The sequence below is a fragment of the Formica exsecta genome, unplaced genomic scaffold (genome assembly GCF_003651465.1).
Source record: "Formica exsecta isolate Colony F162 unplaced genomic scaffold, ASM365146v1 scaffold489, whole genome shotgun sequence".
NCBI lineage: Eukaryota > Metazoa > Arthropoda > Insecta > Hymenoptera > Formicidae > Formica > Formica exsecta.
Window position 1 is genome coordinate 376,460 of NW_021852127.1, and position 19,332 is coordinate 395,791.

The window sequence follows — 19,332 nt, forward strand, 5'->3', positions numbered from 1 at the left end:
ACGATGATTTGCCGTAGAGAGATAATTTTTCCTTTTGCATCGCTACGCTCTATATATATATATATATATATATATATCTTTTTTCTGATAACAGATAAAAATATGATGATATTGTCTTCACGCGAGGATACTAAAATGTGCAATTAATATAATATGCTTATAAGACTATTCTGAGGAAAGTGAATATTAATTATATTCATGGAACCGTAAGTATATAAGCTATTCGTACAAGACGTTGTTACGGAGAAATTCAATTAACCTTACTTGACTCTATAAAAGTCATATACGTGACACATGGTAATATAGAAACTTAAATATTCATACACACAGTGTATGACTTATAATACTTTATAAATTATATATTATATCTTTCTAGTAAAAAAGCAATAACTGGAACAGCTTTGAATTTTGCCAAATTTGATTAACTTTATCTTAATAAGAATAAAAATAATTTTGCGTATTATTCTATTATTATAATGTAATAATTTAGAATTTTACTTTTTAATTAATTAATATACATATTTAATACATATGGTAATATATTAATTAATTAATCAGAATTTAATTTTACAAGACAACATTTTTTTATAATCTGTTGCATTCTTATGTTACCGCTTCTTTCACTTATTCTCAACTCTTACTCATCAAGCAATATTTTTACCTTTCTCTTTTTCTGATAGCGAATTTTTATTACAATCTTCTTAGAGTGATGAAAGTTTTAAACTCTCTTCGGTTTTCATCTAAATTACGCTCTAGCTGTTCGTTATTAATTGTTTTTATAAGTTTTCCGACTTATACTGTTTTTATAAGTTTTGCGACTTATAAAAACAGTTGGAGCAAAGTAATTTCGTCTTTATATTTAAAACGTCGCATAAAATACAAGTTTTTTTTTTGATTATGTAAACAGAAAGAAACAACGGAATACAATTCATTTCGCACATATTGTTTGATTTGTTAATATATATATATATTTCTCTGTATTTTATTTTACACATAGAATAAATTATATTGTTATATCAAAGTCAACAATTTGGAGATTTATAAGCTTTAAAAAATATATGAGCTTATAACAATTTTATGTTGTTTTCTTTTTTGTTGTCAAGTAATGATAATGTTTATCTCTTTAAAAACAAAATCACATTTAATTGTGTATTAGAGTTTAGTGGTTGATAACTCTATATTATATGTATAACTTATTGTTAGTTAAATGAGAAAATTATTTCTAATAATTTGTAAACTTTATTTTCTTATATTTTATAGTTGTTATACAAAATTGATAAAGTAAGATAATTATAATAATCATTTAAGTCAATATTTTTTAAGTAATTAATTAATTGTTTTATTCTACGCTTTTTAATATTCCAGAACAAATTCTAAAGAAATTTAGGTCTTTTTCTCTTATATAGTTCTTCGTAAAATAATTGTATATTTTTTATTTGAAATATGTAATGAAATATTAATTATTATATCATTAAGAATGATCATATGCTTACCGTCTTTCTTGTCCAATAATGTTATTATCTGCCCGAAATTATCTCCTTCAAATTTAAGAAGCTCGACTTATCCTACTCTTCGGAAATATCCTTGCCGCTTGTGCGTTTTCACCCTCGTTTTCAGCGGATTCCGGGCGGAAAGCTCGGCCGGCCGGATTCGCGGGGGTGGATTGAGATATGCTGGGGTGTGGCCGGGCCCAGGGATTAACCCCTGCTGACAACCAATCATATCCGAGACAACCCCACCAGGTGGATGACTGCGAAACCCGGCTGAAACTGTCGCACTCCCTCGCCATCCCTCGCAACAACCCCCACCGCTAATTGCCTTGGCTTTAATATCGCATGTGGAATGAAAGCTAGAGGACGAGGTGGAGGAGGAAGAGGAGAAAGCGGCAAAAGGGGAAACAAGGCGGTGAAGAGGGACCGAGGAGGATGGTAGCGTCGGTTGTAAGGCAGCAGAATGTTGTAGAGTCCAGGAAGGGAGAGCTTGCTTTGTATGTGTCGATCGCAATACCTACGTTCCTACGTTCCTGCTCGAGAAGGGAAGGAAGAAGCAAAGCGGGGGTGCGTATGGCACTATGCGTTCGCGAATTTTACATGGGCATCCGCGCGCATGTGGCAACAAACGTACGATTAGACTGTAGATCATATAGATACAGATTCAATTTGGAAACAATAGATAGCATAGATAGTATTCTATTTACTGTAACTGATATTTTGTCGAGTAATGATCTTCTCGTCACCACGATCGGCATATCGTGAATGGAAGAGTGCTTGATAGACTTATCGAACCGAATAATTGATACAATATGAAAACTTCATGGATGCAAGAGTCAATTTCAATTATCATGATTTGGACGATAATATTTTTATAATACTTAAGTATATATTAATTTGTCTTTTAAAATTGCTAATGTGGAATAGTAAGTATACTGCATTTGCACATTATTTATATAGTATTAATTCTTAATTAAATCTTCTGACATTTTCTATTCTAACAATTATAAAATTGATTATTTTATATATGCACAGAATATAAACAAATGGTTCTTTCTTATCAATAATATTCTGTTAATTTATCAATACTATTCTTATAAATATTTTTTGTTTGAGCTAAATTAGAAATATACACTTCGCCATAATTAAAAAAAAAGATATATATATATATTTTTAAAATTTCATATATATACAAAATTTTTCAAAAATTTTAATTCTATAACAGGCTGCGTTGTAAAATACGGATTAAGAATATCTTGTTATAAAATTGGATTTGTTATTCAAGCATTAAGTTGCTTGCACATCGAATCAAACTTGCTGAAGCGAATAGGAGTCTCACCAGATCGTCTTTGTCTTATATATTGGCTCGTAAGGGTGGCTCTTATAAAGCGGAGCAATTATCCGGGTAAAATACTCCACGAAATTTCCGTGATAAATTTCAGGCCGTAATAAGGGTGAGTCGCAAGTCATTTGGTCGGAGATCAAGAGGGTGGGTATCGAGCTTCAATAGAAATTCTTTCGAACCCCCACCACACGACGCGGACTACCATTTAATTTATACATTTGTCGCCAATTTTATTCGACCCTGCATTTGCTTTCCCTTGAGAGAATCTTCTTATGTAAAAGCTGATAATTACCAGACTAGGGAACAATGTGAAAATAAGACAGTGAAGAAATTAACCTGATGCCGTTCTTTCCTGAAGATTTTAGATATATAATTCTTCTTTGTAAAAGAGATTACTATGTAAAAATAATATTAAAATCAAAATTATATAATTGAGTAGCAAATTTAATGTATATAGTAATGTGTTTTGATGGAAAAATATAATTTATATGTGACATAATTATCTGCTTATTGCAATAAAATAATTAAAAACGCTGTTTTAGCAATTTTCAATTTAATTTAGATAAACTATATGTATGATTAAATTAATTGCACGTGTATTAAATCAATTTATAAGAAACTTCAGCTTTTTTATTTAATAAATAGATATTTTTAGATCTGCAAAAAAGAACGGGAAAGAATGACGAAGATTATTGGTACTAGAATCATTGATAAAAGTTTATAGCAAAGTTTGTGTAATAAGAAATATAATATACGATGTAATTACGAACTGGTTTGTGAAATAGTTAAAGAATAGCTTAAGTAAATTTGGAATTTATAGCTCAATCTTAACTTTATAACGGCTCTTTAAGCGTAAAACTTTTATCAGGGATGTTATTCACATGTACGCCAACTTTGTGAAAGATAGAATACAAGAATTTATTAATGACATGTATATAAAATTGCACACAGAATTATATTTTTTATATAAGTAAATATAATTTTTATATTATTAAGATATAAATGTTTGGATACTTTATATTTTTTGTGAACGAATATATATCAATTTATAATATAAAGTATTTAATCATTTTAATATTTTTTATATCATATGCACTTCAGTTAATTTTATATTATAACATAACATTAATATAAAATCTTTTATATTTAAATCAATTAATTCTTCTTGAAATAGAATACCATGCATTATTAAGACGTTGCATACCATTATGTCAACAAGAAGATAAGGCTGTGTGTGCATGCAAGAAGTCAACATGACGTAAAATCTTGATGTAATTAAGCTCTTACTCTTGAGTGTAACCTCCTTAGAGGTTTTCCAAGGCACTGAAATTCCCGCATACCCGTCAACGTCTAATGAGGGGATTGTGAATGAAGTTTCAGATTGGCATGAGACAATTAAGGAGAACCTATTTACCTCGGCATCTTTAGAATATGTTAATAATGATGATCGCCACTTCACAGTCATGTGTCTCAATTTTAATTTAATTATACAAAAGCTGCAGAGATAAATATACATTATATATTATATTTATCGCAATCTATTACTTTCAATGCTTAAAGATTGTATTTTTTATTTTAGATGGATATCTTAGAATGTAGAGAAAAATTTACTATTAAAAAAAAAAAATATGCTTTCAAAATTTTTGTTAGTTACAAAATTTTTTAAAACATACAAAAAATAAATCGCAGAAACATTGCTGCTTATTTTCCTATTTGCTTATGTACAATTTTGCCTTAACAATTCTGTTGATAAATGTTCTATATGTTTTTATTTTATAATAATTTTTTATAATTAATTTACGTTTATTATAATAGTACCATCTCCATGTGTAATTAGCTCAAGAATTCCTCAAGTCAGCGCGAAATTTCGCAAGATAAATTGCGTGAAATTCCTCCCAATAATCCATAGCGAGTGAACTCTTCGAGATGCGGAAGACTATCTCAATCCAAGACGAGGTAAGAAAGATCATCCGAACAAAATTAAACTACCTCATCATCATTAGGACCTAATTACCGGAAGGTCTTAGACGCGGATGACACTGCTGCCGTATGACACGAGCGGTCGAGGCAAGGCGCTAACTACGTCCACGCACGCGCTCGTCTTCGCAGGTATGCCTTGCAGGAAGCTTGGTGGTGTCGGTACGAGCATCTCGAAGTGAGCTACGTCGGTCTAGGCGAAAGCTTATTAATGGGTGCTTGCGAGGAAGGACGGGGGTGCTTTTGCAGAACGACGACGAGGAAGAACGGGTTGCGAGCCGGCGGCGGTGGATGCTGGCTGGATGGCTCGAGAGATAGAGGGTAGAAAAAAGTAAGAGACTCCCCGCAAATATCCCCCACGATGCTCGCGGTAGGCGTGTCTCGGAGACGGGGTGATGGCAGAATCCGGCCAACCAGGAACCGGGAACGACGCGCACCCCGGCCTTCTCTTATCGAATGAAAAAATATTGACCGTACGAGGGGGTATCCTGCGGTCCATTTGGGGGTTGCGGAGGTGAAACATAACGGTCGACTGATTGTTAAGGGTGGCAGGCGGGCGAGGGGGGCTCATGAGGCGGCGGGTGAATACCCTCCTCGTCACGTACAGGATCATTAGCTGGATATCCTTGGTCCCGTTGGCCAACCCTATCCGATAGCGGTGATCCTCGTGTTTGACATCATTATCCTTGGATGCTGCGGAGCGCCAACGCGGTCCAACCATATCTTGTCGCAGGCGCCTTCGCAATTCAGTCTTTCGATACTGTTACGTTTTCTCCTCGCGCTTTTTCATCTTTCTCGTTTTCATCTTCGTCTCGTTTGTATTTATCCATCGATTGTCTGACACCTCGAGTGAAATACAGTTAATTATTATTCAGTGAATCTACAAAAATTGTGATGGTGAACAAATTTGTTTTTTATAACGGAATAATAGTTACGCGACAATGGACGTGATTGTGATCGTGATTTAATAATCTTTTAATTTTCTGATATTCTACATTGCGGAAAATTAATATGACGAAAGAAATGACGTGATTTGTTTGACGAAAAACAAGTGATCTCTTCTGACGATAATCCTGATAGTGACGAATAAACTGTGTTGTGACTATGGTGAAGAAGAAAAACTGATTGGACTATTCAGCCGATTGCTGAGAAGAGAGAGACAAGAATTTGTGATAAATATTTATACAAATCTAATGTCCTAACAAATATCGCGAATTATTGCAATAACTGCAAATTACTTTATAAAATTAAACTATTTAAAATTAAATTTATACTATTTACGAAATAATGAAATAATTTAATGGATGGTATATTAATATCAATCAAAGGCTAAATCTTTGAACATTTATTATCTGTAGTATTATTGTGCAACAAGTATATATATAAAAAAATAATAGATTAAAATAATAAATAAGTTTCAAGAATAATAATGGAGACGAACGATCCGTCGGGCAGACTAACGGCGGAGGACTTATCGGATTGTATAAGCGACAGTAGTCATTCGGAATCGCAATTAAGAGCGTTTCAAAGTTATGAGCGCATCAAAGAATTGAATCTGTCCATTGATAAAACCAAAGAAGATGCATCAACTGAACCAAAGGATTTTCATCTTAGTCTCGAAGGCGGTGACAGAACATCCCTTCGATTCGACGAATTTTCATGCGAAAATCCAACGAGAAATCTGACTATGACATTGAATAAAAACAAAGATTTCGGTTATTCCGCCAATAACTTGAGTGAAATCAATTACCCGTTGGATAGATTGAACGAGAACGAGGAATCGTCAGATGCCACGACGACGCTTTGCAGATCCAAAAATTCCAGCGCCAAGAACGTGCTGTTCAATTTACGCGAGACCAAGCAAAGGAGTCCTCATGCATCATTATCCTCTTTAGACAGATATAGCAAAGATCTCAATTTCGTAGTGGAAAAGGAGATGAAAGACTTTGGCTTGCTCAAAAATTATAATCTCGATCGCATGAAGGAATTCAATTTTTCTTTAGACAGAATGAGAGACAGCCACATTAGCAATCTGGCCCTCGAGAGGTTGCGCGGCGGCGCCGGTTTGTTAGAGAATCCGGGAATACTAGAACACAAGGAATTCAGAAATCTGCAAGTACAACCAAGGAATCCCGATCTCGAAACCATAGCATTGGAGCGCATGAGACGCTCGCATCTCCTGGGCACGGAATTATCCGCGCAAAGCCTGTCGACGCAAGTGCCGCATTCGCATTCAATCACGCATATGCAACACTCTCAACAGCAGCAGCAGCAACAAGCAAAGTCCTTCACTATCGATGCTATCTTGGGCCTGAGGAATAATCAGCGAGAGAAGCGAAATCAACAACAACAGTACAGAAAACATCAGGGTATTTAGCATTAATTATGCATCAATTTTTATTAGTTTTGCTTATTCCATATTATATTTTGTCTATCTTTATCATTTCTTTTAATGTAATCAAAGACCTCGTACGTAAAAAAAAAATTGTTGAAAGAAATTTTAATTTAATTAACTTATGCAAGCATTTAATTAAATTATGCAATATTCTTTTCTTATGTAATATTAAAGCAACGCATTTTTTTAAATTTGCTTGATTCTTTTTATAGTGTATAATAAATTATTATACCAAATCATATTTATTTATTATAACATTATCTCTCTTTTTATCTTTCTCTAATGACAATAAATGTTCTAAATGTAAGTTATAAACAAGCAAAACATGTCTTTATACAGGAATAAAATTCTAAAGAAGTTTGAATTTACCTATTTTATAATAAATAAAATGAAAACTTTTTCTGCATATTAATTTTAAGTAAATAATCATAAAAACTATTTATTTATCAAAAATAGAGAATTGTTATTATTCTAAAATACAATAATTTAATTTTTACATTAATTTAAATTTAAAGCAAATTATCTTGAAGTCAAATTATTTTGCCCCAAAAATTATTCTCCAGATATTGTATAAAAATATTAAAAAATTTTATTTTTAGTAAAACATCCTGTATAATAAATTGTTTGATAAAATAAAAAACAATCATAATGTTTCTTTGTATATATATATCATAAACTGTGATATATCGAAAGTCTGTAACTGACTTCAGATAAATTTTAGTTTTCATTAAAAGACAAATGTCAAATATCTAAATTTTCTACATCAAAACAATAGTTTTCAAAATTTCAACTTGAAATTTAAGGTACCAGTATATATATTTTCCGCTATAGAATTATCTTTTGCAACTTTTTAATGTATTGGAATAAGTTTTAACGCATATATAAAATATAACCTTATGAGAATAGTGATTATGTCTAACATATATATTATATTTTTGTCCTTTATAAAGTTTCTAGTAATTTTAAAACCCTCCATTTTTTTGTCTTAGCGACTTTATAATTAGATATCCCTAATTTTTGGTACGTTAATCTTTTTTTTACGCATATTTGCCATTTTTTCAGCCCAAGAAGGCACTACAAAAAACAACAGTTCGAGTACTAGTTCTGGTGGGGGCGGAAAAGTAAAGAGGGTGCGAACGATCTTTACGGCAGAGCAATTGGAGCGCCTGGAAGGCGAGTTCGCACGTCAGCAATATATGGTGGGCCCTGAAAGATTGTACCTGGCTCACGCACTTAGATTGACCGAGGCCCAAGTCAAAGTTTGGTTCCAAAATCGCCGCATCAAGTGGCGAAAGTTGCACCACGAGCAACAAAGCCAGAGGGTGCACGAATTTCAACGCACTTTAAACACCTCTTTGGAGCACGAGGATAGCAACGAGACCGACAAATGGTGAAACAGGAATTTATCATCTACGCGTTTCTTTATCGTGATTATCGTTTTGTTTCTTTTTTCTTAACTACGCAACTGTTCCATTCCTTTTATTTCGTCGTACTAGGAAACCGAGAGATCATTCTACACCGTTATAGTCGTGAACGAGACTTTAAACGTGTACATGTCAATCTCCTGAAGAAATATCGTTTTTGATATCTTCCTGCCAAGTGTCTACATCGTGTCATTCCTTCTTCACTCTTATACCTGTGTGCCAGTCCTTGATATCATACTGCAAAGCTTTGAGCATATTTCTTTGAAAAAATTGTATGGATTGTGAAACGTGACAAAGAACTGTAACAAAATCTTGACAGTGCCAACGTAAGCTTCCTATTATTTAAAATATTTTTTTTTATATCTTTTAGCTTAAAATTTTCAAGTGAAGTTGACACTTTTGATGAGACATCTTGTTTTCAAAAAATCGTAAAAGTATTCTGTAACTGCGTACTTTATTATACAAAGTGCAAATCAAAGTTAAACTAAATTTAAGATATTTCAAAGAACACATTAAATGTTAATAAAAAATTTGTGCCAAAGAGAAAAAGAAAGAGAGAGAGAGAAAGAGAACAGTGTAAATAGAAATATAATGATCCATAAGGAACAAAATCTAATGAAGATAAACTGAGAAGCATGAGAAATAGATTCAACGCACTTTTTGACATCGTATACAAATTATCTAATAAAAATGGAACAAATTGGAAGAAATAAGACAAAGTACACTTCACCACATGCATCTACGTGGTCTACTAAACAAACTACCGATGCTAGAGTCCCACCTGATGCATATTGGAAATATACACAAAGAAACAATCAAGACACAACTGATAAAAACACTAGGTAATTTTTAATAAGTAACAAAATTTTTTTAATTTGAGAAAAAAATGCAATATATATATATATAATCTTATATGCATACTTAAGAGATTTTTGTCGAAAATTTTAATAACATACATGTTTTTATATTATTATATTCGAAAGATTAAATACCTAAATTTATACAAAAAAAATCTTAATCTTAAAAGTCATAACTTGTTAAATATCTAACGTTAAAAAACAGATTCTCACTGTTCGACAAATAATAATATCTTATAAAAGTAATTTAAAAACAGTTCCATTTTTAGACACCATCAGAAACCCATATCAGAACCAACGGTGAGCTATTATTCCTCCGCAAATTCCTACAAGACTCTTAAACAAAATACTTATCCACGTTCGATGCATTTGAAATATCCCTCTGCTGTTACGGAAGCACCGCAGCGATATCAACAAGATACCACAAAATCTGGTAGACATAAAGATTATGCTAACAACGTTACTGTGATAGACAAAGAGCGGTATAAAAATCGGCAGGAAGATGAGAGTAATGTAGAATACATCGACGAAGAAGTAGAAAATTTTACGGAAGATAATATAGAGGATGATGGTGAAGAGGAAGGTATGAAGTGTAAAATTGCAATTAAAATCTTTTTTCATACAAAACTCTATTATGTATTTTAAGAAAAATATTAAGAGAATAATAATTTGTGTGATAAATTTAAATATATATATAGTTTAAACATATTTAAAAAAATATAAAAAACTATTATGACTTATTATAATTTTTATCGCGTACATATATGGACATATAATACATAAAAGAATGAGAATCGTAGAAGCTATTAAATCTTAAAAAATATACATTTTTTCTATGATAAATACCCAAAAGCATAGCATACTTTTTAATAAAATAATTACATATAATTAAAAAGCGTGGTGAAAAACACAACTATCATTTTGCGATTGCGTTTAGTTTATAAAAACAAGATATATTACTACAGCAGAAAACGATCAAGAGAGGGTCGGTGAGTCTCACGATAAGGAGTACGATGAACAAGAAGCAGATGATGAGATAGATGAAGAATCTGATGTACCTGCCGAACCACATGCGGTGCAACGAAATGTAGTTAAGAAAGATGCTCCGTTGCGCACACAGCAACGAATGGAAATCAATCAACAACAAAATCCGCATAGAATTCGTTACTCTCAATATTCGCCAAAACTATATCAAGCTCATCCTTTACCAACAAGGTTTGTAGGATAAATCCGTAAAATATATACATCAAATATTATTTAAAAATCTTTAGTCTAGTAAACAATGTGTCTAACGTTTTTATTAGAGATTGATAACAAGATTGATTGTAATTTATCTCTGTTAAAAAATTAAAAATTTATATAAAAAGATATTATCATATAAGATTTTTCTATATTTCTTTCCGTTTTATCTATAAAAATTATATTTGGTCCATTTTAATTACTTCTCAATTTATGTAAGTTTAATCGTACTATATAGTATCGACGGTCCATTCAAAGCTAATGGAGAACTAAATGAATTATACATGACAAAGTAGTATGAATCAGAAATTAGAGGCATAAACGCACATTGTACACGGGATACGTAGTAATTAAAGAGCTTCATGATAAATTATCTACATTATGCTTTTGGTTCGGTATTCTTTTTGATCATATATGTTTTATCGTCGATACGACAATTTTCTGCAAAATGCCCATGTGATTAGGTATTACCGCAACATGCCCGATCGCGATATCCATGAAGCGTTGTCGGAGGAAGATCTGTATACGGCTCAAGCGTTAAAAAATCCTCCTCGAAGATCATCAGCGGGTTATCATCAGAATTGGATTCCGCAGAGGAATTCAACTGATCGATATGACACAATGATCTCGCCAAGCCGCCGAGCGCAGACGAGACCAGAAATAAAGTCCTTCACGGAAGCAGAAATTGTTGATAGGAGAAAATGTAGTCGTTGCGGTAATGTCTCGATTAGAAAGCCATCAACCCCTAAAAGGAACAACTGTAGATTCCAAGATAACCCTAATTTCTCAACTAGAAGGCATTTTGGTAAGCGAGATGTACAAAATCGTTCTAGCATTGAAAATAGTTAAATCATATTCAAAACGATTGTGATTAACGACATCGCTGTATATGTAAAATTAAAATAACTACATTTGTTATTACTTATAATAATCAAAAGAATTATTCCTTTTAATTAATCAATTTAATTTTTGATTTAATTTACAATTACTCTATTCCTCTATCATATAGATTTTGATGGATATTTGATAGATATAAATATTATTTGAGAGAAAATTCTCATATTTTTATTAATAATATTATCATTTATTTCAGGCGATGATGCTGAGATCCTCGATCAATCCTGGTGCGGGTATTGTAAGCCGAAATATCACGTTGTAGAAAACATGGGACCTTGTGAAATTCCATCACCGATTTTGTATTCGATGAAAACGCGACGCTCCAGGGACTCTAATATACCAATGTATGAAACGTTGGAAGGAAAACATCCGATGGACGAGTTGTCGCATAAATTCGCACGGATATCATCTAAATATACCAAAGATACACCAAACATTTTACGCGATAGAACCAGACACTCTGCGCAAACAACACAGGGTGCAACAAGAATGTCCGTTCATTATAATGCTTGAATTGTTTCTTTCTAATTTTGTCACTTTTATAAAAGAAAAATTAAGAAAAATTGTTTTACAGATAAAATACATAAAATTCCTTCTTAGCTAAATTGTTTTCCAGGAATATATGTTTTCAAAAAATTGAAACTAGTTTCTTGTGTTTACAGGAATAATAACTATTAAAATAAAACTTCTGAAATAAATTTTAAGAGTAACTTGTTGCATGTTACAATATGTGACACTGAGAATTAATTCCGTTAATTATTAAGAAAGATGTTAAATATCTTATTATGCTTTACGCGAGAAAAGAAAAAGATATTTACAGCAAAGTTTTCTAAATGTGAATATTGCTGCTTTGAGATTATATTTCACTAAATCATAATGTTAAATACTTTAAAAAAACGAGGAATCTGATAAAAGATAAAGTTATCGAAAGTTAATATAATAGACTCAATGAGAGATGCAAATCACAGATTGCATTATCCAAAAATCACAAACGCTAACAATAATGCTTCTATTCTCAGTCATTTCTCTTCTACCGGTTGTCCAATATATATTTTTGTAACTGTCTTTCGAATCGTGTAGATGTATTCTATGTAGTACGATAAAAATTTATGCTATGAGAAGGCATGAAAAATTAGTTTCGCAATGTATATACATACATATAAATTAAATAAAGCCAATAAAGCTAACGTAAAAGCGATGTAACATCTTCTTTCTCATTTTAATTACAAAGAGACAAATGTCATTTTACGTCTTTTGGCACTGGCGCACAAAAAAATTAACTGTAAATATGTGATACTATAATATAACTAACTATACGATAGACGTACGCGTACATGTCAAATGGAGAATAAACTCTCAAATTGTACATTAAACATAAATAGTCTGTTTAATTGTGTGACCCCAAATTAATGTCCATACCTCTAAATTAATATCCATATTAATTCGCAATAATTATTTATTTGATAAAATTATAATTATATCTTTTTATATTAAAAAATTAAATAATTTGCAACACAAAGAATATCATCTGACAGTAATTTAATACTGCCAAGAAAAACAGACAAACATGAGTTTATTTAAACTTTTTGTAATTGCGAAACATGAATGAGATATCTCAAATTTCTCGGATAATATGAGGAAAAAGAATCACTATCATATCTTACACGAGTTCCCAAACAATTTTTACTCGTAATCAAAGTCGGAAAAAGGAGTATAAGCTTTTTATGTGGTTATTAGCCGGGCACAAAAGAAAAACTCTGACCAAAGCTTTTGTTTAAATATATTAATAACGTTCAGAAACTTTATGTCGTACTAACATAACGTTGCAAAATTACGCTTTGTTCAATTAAACTTAATATCTTTATTACATTAACGCAAGGTGGATGTTATTTATTGCAAAAGAGATGCAATGATAGGAGATTTAGATTTTCATAAATTAAATATTTTGTACAACAAACATATTGGTGCCTGCATGAAGATACAAACATATTTGACGTTTATTTGCAGCACGTTTTAAAAAATATAAAAGATATTGTCCTTCTTTAAACAAAAATTTATAAAGGAAGTATATATTATAAATAGAAATTTGATATAATTTACATAGTTATTATAATGGATAGATTTCTTAATTTTTAATAATTCTTAAATATCAAATATAATCCTCTAAAAAAAATAACATTGTTACAAAATGAAAGACTATTAATGCACATGTGAATTGGATCACGCATATATTATTCTTTTATATAAAAATTTGACATGGGTGATGGTTAGTAACTAATATTCGCTCGTTACGCGAAAGCCTCATTGTCGCCGTGATAAATTAGCATACGACCCGTGTCAAAGCATCACAAAAAGCTCTTGACGCACAATCATGTAGACTTTGCCATTACGGAGATACGGGAAAAGATATCAATCAATTCGTAATATACCATTTCATCACGAATTTCATTTATTCTAAATGAATTAATATGCTTATTACCATTACAAAATCCTCTTCATAATTAACATCATCATGTATATTTTAAAAGTCATTATCGGTAAATCATAAATTTTCATGTGTGTGTTAAAAATAAATCAAATAATTTTGCTCTCTTTAATTATTTTTTAAATTAAATAAAATAAATAAATTAAATATGAAAAATAATGATAAAACCTTCTTATAATTTTTTTCTGTTACAATTAAAGAAAATGGTGATTGTTTTTTCCCCTTTATTTTTTGCTTATAAAAAGATATTCTCAAAATTAGATAAAGGTATTTCTCCAAAAAATAGATAAAATTGAAATATAAAAAAAACAAAAAATGGAATTGTATAATTATTTCATATTTTTCATATCTTTTATTTTCATTTTTTCGGGTAAATTTATAAGTTGCAAAATTCCTAGAAACCGATAGATCATTATATAAAGAAATTCATGCTTAAATAAAGCTACGATGCGATCGAAATCGTCACAAGACTAAAAGGAAGAATGAAGGCGAGATGAGCTTCGATATCTCGCGCTACAACCCTGTGCGAGATGTAAGCTCCGCCTATCCCTCGGTTACAGCAGGACTTCCAAGAGCCCTGCAACCCCCACCTTTCGACGGAGGGTATCCCAACCCCTGCTTCATCGTCGTTGGCATCCGCGGCATTCCAATTAGCTCGCGAATCAAAAGAGCCCCACTGCCTTTGTGGGGTCTCACCCTACCCCCAGTAAACTCGCTTGTTCTCTCTCTATTGCTCTATCTCGTTAACCACCCTCTCTCTGTCCGTCTATCTATCCGCCTTGCTATCTGCTTTATCGCACTTTCCATATATTTATCTTTCTGTCTAAATCACTACGCTTATATATGTATAGTCTCCCACGCATTATCCCATACTTTATACATGATACGCGTGTTTCATTTATATATATATATATATATATATATAATATATACGATCTATCACGTTATTATATACGTGTTCTTTTCATATAAAATTATTTTATCACATTTGAATTATCTACCTCTGACAATAAAATATGTTTGTCTTGTATTTTGAAAATCGCACTTAACATTATTATACAAGATTAAATTTAAAAATATGGATTTAATGTAAATTATATCTGTGGACCATTATATGCAAATCATACATGTATAATTATAAATGTATAGAAAAATAAAATGCTATATATGTGAAGTAAATATGTATTAAAATACATAATAATCATTAGAGAAATATCTTCGTTTTTTGGTGAATTTCCTTAGATAATAAAATAATCGTTTTATTTATTTTTTTCTTGCTTTATCAAGTTATTATTTTCATTTCTTATATGTGAAAAGTGTAAATAAAAATATAAAAAAATCTCTTTTATATTATCTTCACGGCCTTCATCTAATCTCTCTTCTTTCTGCGTCTCTTCCCTTCCAAGTTCTCCCTTTGCTTTGCCCGTTACTACCCCTCTGCTTATATTTGTTGCTTTTTTATCTTTTTCCTCCTCTCACTGAATCGTTTCCTCCTTCTCTGTGTTATATTCTACGTCCTTCATTCGTGGGTGGTTTTTAGTGGAATAAAACCAAGCAACGGTAAAGAGCGGCCGTTACGAGAGAACAGAGGTGGGTGGATGGGATTAACCGCAGTTTTAATCGTGAACCCTCTTCTTTGACGAACGAGATTCATATAAACGCATGAGCACTTTGGTAAAACGACCGAATTACATTGCTTGCCTTTAACTGGTATGCAAATTCTTGTGGGCGGTTCAGATATATTGTAAGCTAATATCAATAATTATCTAATCAGCTAATATTAATAATCAATTTCTTTTATGAAATATAATTGCAAATATTATTGCGCAATTAAATTTATATACATACGATAAAAAAGTAATGTTTATAATAATTAGATTACAATCTCTTTACACAGTAACAGAGCGGATAAAGTGCAAAGAGAGAAAGAATAAATTATACATTTTGTCAAATATGTAAATATTGTAAGTTTGGTAAGCTTTGTATATTTCAATAGCAATGTGTCAAGGCAAATATTAAATGAAAAATATACTGGTTTATAGAACGGCGTTACTTCTATAAAGATTTCAAAAAATGCAATTTTGCTGGAGTATATTTCAAGACATTCAGAAATATGGCGAAGCAGATTTCAATATTCTCGGCGGTCAAATGACAAATTGGTATTGCAAAGCGGCTCTTGACGTTTCCCTCGACCTTTCGCGTTTTTACTCAAACGGACATCCATATACACCAGTTGCTCGGGGTAATTGAAATTGGAGAAAACCGCTCGTAATGTTTCCCCCGACTCGGTCACGATGCAGCGCAACGCAAATTTTATTACAGCGCGCCTTTATCCCACTTCGTTAGATACCACTTTGTTTATCATTCGCGGATATTAAAATCGTCAGTGTGATGTGTATTCAACATCGTTCCGCTATTTGCACGCGCATTACCAGTTCTCTACATTTTTATATTTTTGTAATTTACTCTTTTGTTAAATATTTGTACCGAAGAAATTAATAATTACACTAATATTTAAATACATATTTTATATTATCATGTTATCATGTTACAATAGCATATTAATTAAAATTTAAAACTCTGTATTTTTCAAAAATATTTAAGATTTGTTTTTTTCTTTGCAAAAAAGCTTGTATTGATACGAGGACAGTAATCGTGCATGATACAAGTTTCCCGGCAAGATCAAAGAGCATTCCTATGCTCGAAACACGCAATCTTCACTTTATCTCACTGTTAGATTGATATCAAACGCGCTATCTCTGGAATCTGCATGTGAATTCGTATGTACAAGTGCAAATCTATGAACTGATATTAACAACAAAATATTTTTTAAAAATATTTCTTATTTTATATATCTCTTAAAAATTAGTCGTTCTAATAATAAATAAATAAAACTTAATAACAATAAGTATTTTCCAAATAGATTCACACACTTTTTTAAATAAATATAAATTAAAAATATATAACGCAAAAATTCTTTTGATTTTTTTACATGCATATATAAAAATTAATAGAAATCAAGTCACATCGTAAATTGAATTGTCAATTAATTTCAATGATCTTGGCATGTATCGCGCAATACAATAGAGATACAAAATTCTTTACAAAACGATTCAGAGGTTACAGAAATCTCAAACGTTTGTAGCGCGTTTTAGCATCCAATTAATGTTGCGGACACGACGAGCGGTCGAGTATAATTTATTACGCGACGAAACGACTGGTAATTGCAATATTCTTCCCAGATGCAAATGTCTCTCATCGGTTGGTAGCACGAGCGATGCTTGTGTTATTAAAAAGCGAGAAGCGTACAAATATGTTTGTAATAATTTGATGACGTCTCCCTACCGGGATTAGCCGATTGCATCTGCATATTTGTAATCGTTATCATGCATCATAATTTTTGATCATTATTTTTGTATTTGTCTATGATTTATTTTAATATAACGTCATTTATTTAAATATTAATTAGCAGCAAATATAAACGGTCTTTCGATCAAACTTTAAATATTTGATTACAATTAATTCACTCGTAGATAATGTATCTTAATAGTATTACGTAATGCGTCATGCATTGTAACAAATTGAAAAAATTCTATTAAATAATATTTTTTAGGATACATTTTCTGTGATTCACAGAATAATGCTATAATCATCAGCAAATGTATGGTAATAAAGTTATTAAATAATTTTACATCTAAGCATATTAAATTTTTTTGTATTTATGCGTATATAATTGATCGATTTAAATATCAAAGTACGATAAAGATAAATGCTTTTATATACGTGGCTAAAGTGGTACTTGTGATGAATTTTGTGTAGCTTTTATGGAAATTAAAACATACCATCGAAATTCTTCAAAAAATCATATAAAAAATAATATAATATTTTACAAATATTTGACTATTTATGGCTAATTGGCTACAAGTGGATAAAGGGTCCACACTTTTTGCGTCCTAAATGCTGCCAAAAATGTATTGTTGCATCAAAAATGAAAATAGCATCACTATATCTTTAATTTTTTATTCTTCTTTAAAGCAAACGTGTAATGTTTGACATTATAGAAAAGAAAATTTGGTACATAAGAGGATGTTATATCATTTTTTCTATATATCACTAAATTGTTCAAAAGAAATAAAAATTTCATTAAAACATTTCAAATAAAATTATTTAAAATAAAATAAAAAGATTATTTTAATTATAATACCGTAGATAAGTACAGTACGCAACGTAGCGTAGCGTAACGTTATTCATAAATATTTTTAATTTATATTCGAGCGGCAAATAATCGAGATTTGGGGATGCTTGGTATTTGACTAAATGAGGGTTGCACCGTACACGCGTGTTCGTAGCTGTCACTAATCATGACCACGAATATACATGCCGTAAAAAGCATAACCGCTATGCAGGACGAACGATGGAAGGGGAACGTACGCCTGAGGGGCTGCATACAGGTCGCATTCATAACATCAGACAGGGTAATAAAAGTCAGCACCCTGCTCCCGCCGCTTCTACGTCACCCTCGCTCTGCCTGGATATCTAGAAGAACGCGGGGAAGTAGGGGGAAGGTTGCGTAGGTGAGTCAAAAAAGCGAAGAGAGAGAGAGAGAGAGAGAGAGAGAGGGGGGGGGGGGAATACTGCGAGTCGTATTGTTCGTGCAGACATGTGGTATATTCGTGAGATGTCGTTGTACATATATATCTATGTATGTATACATATACATATATTTTTGATATGTTCAGATTTATATGTTTCCCGGAAAATTAATAAAATTTAACGATTGAAAAAACAAATATTTTTTTGAAATAAAAAAAAATGTAATGTGTGACTATGCATTAAAGATAAAAGTATAATTTTTCTAATATTTAATAATTTGGATCATGATGTATATATATGTACAAAAATAAACATTTTTTAAAATAAAAATTATATAAAAAATTTATGATAAAATATTTTTATGAGAATATTTTGTGCTTTGAATGATGATAGATTTTTTTAAAGCAATTGAGGTAAAATTATTTTGAAGCTCGTTTATTATAATAATTGCAATAAAATATATAACAGATATATATTAAATAAAATTGTTTTAGTAACTTTAAAAATAAAGCGCTTGAAAGAATTGATTTTCAAAGACTCGATACGCTATGCGACTAGTTAGAAAGACGATGTGATCGTACCTCGACAATCACTTTGCCCCAAATATAATCTCCCCGTTGTAAACCACTT

At 31.3% G+C, this 19,332-nt stretch overlaps 2 protein-coding genes across 2 annotated transcripts; both read left to right on the forward strand.

The window, feature by feature from the left end:
• The first annotated feature begins 6,241 nt into the window (after positions 1–6,241).
• Positions 6,242–8,672, forward strand: LOC115241441. The gene is made up of 2 exons (XM_029817205.1): positions 6,242–7,181; positions 8,270–8,672. The coding sequence occupies exons 1-2, from the start codon at positions 6,242–6,244 to the stop codon at positions 8,599–8,601; spliced, it is 1,272 nt and encodes a 423-aa protein (XP_029673065.1). The 3' UTR covers positions 8,602–8,672.
• A 21-nt stretch (positions 8,673–8,693) lies between these two features.
• LOC115241440 lies at positions 8,694–12,938 on the forward strand. Its single transcript, XM_029817204.1, has 5 exons — positions 8,694–9,473; positions 9,758–10,071; positions 10,454–10,703; positions 11,192–11,532; positions 11,821–12,938. Exons 1-5 carry the CDS (start codon positions 9,322–9,324, stop codon positions 12,135–12,137), a joined length of 1,374 nt encoding a protein of 457 aa, XP_029673064.1. The 5' UTR covers positions 8,694–9,321; the 3' UTR covers positions 12,138–12,938.
• The last annotated feature ends 6,394 nt before the right edge of the window (positions 12,939–19,332 follow it).

Excerpts from the sequence above, each read along its gene's own strand:
- LOC115241441 (XM_029817205.1), top strand. The coding sequence starts at position 6,242 with ATGGAGACGAACGATCCGTCGGGCAGACTAACGGCGGAGGACTTATCG. Across the intron at positions 7,182-8,269 it reads ACAGTACAGAAAACATCAGG|CCCAAGAAGGCACTACAAAA; the intron begins GTATTTAGCATT and ends CCATTTTTTCAG.
- LOC115241440 (XM_029817204.1), top strand. The coding sequence starts at position 9,322 with ATGGAACAAATTGGAAGAAATAAGACAAAGTACACTTCACCACATGCA. Across the intron at positions 10,072-10,453 it reads GGATGATGGTGAAGAGGAAG|CAGAAAACGATCAAGAGAGG; the intron begins GTATGAAGTGTA and ends ATATTACTACAG. Across the intron at positions 11,533-11,820 it reads CTCAACTAGAAGGCATTTTG|GCGATGATGCTGAGATCCTC; the intron begins GTAAGCGAGATG and ends CATTTATTTCAG.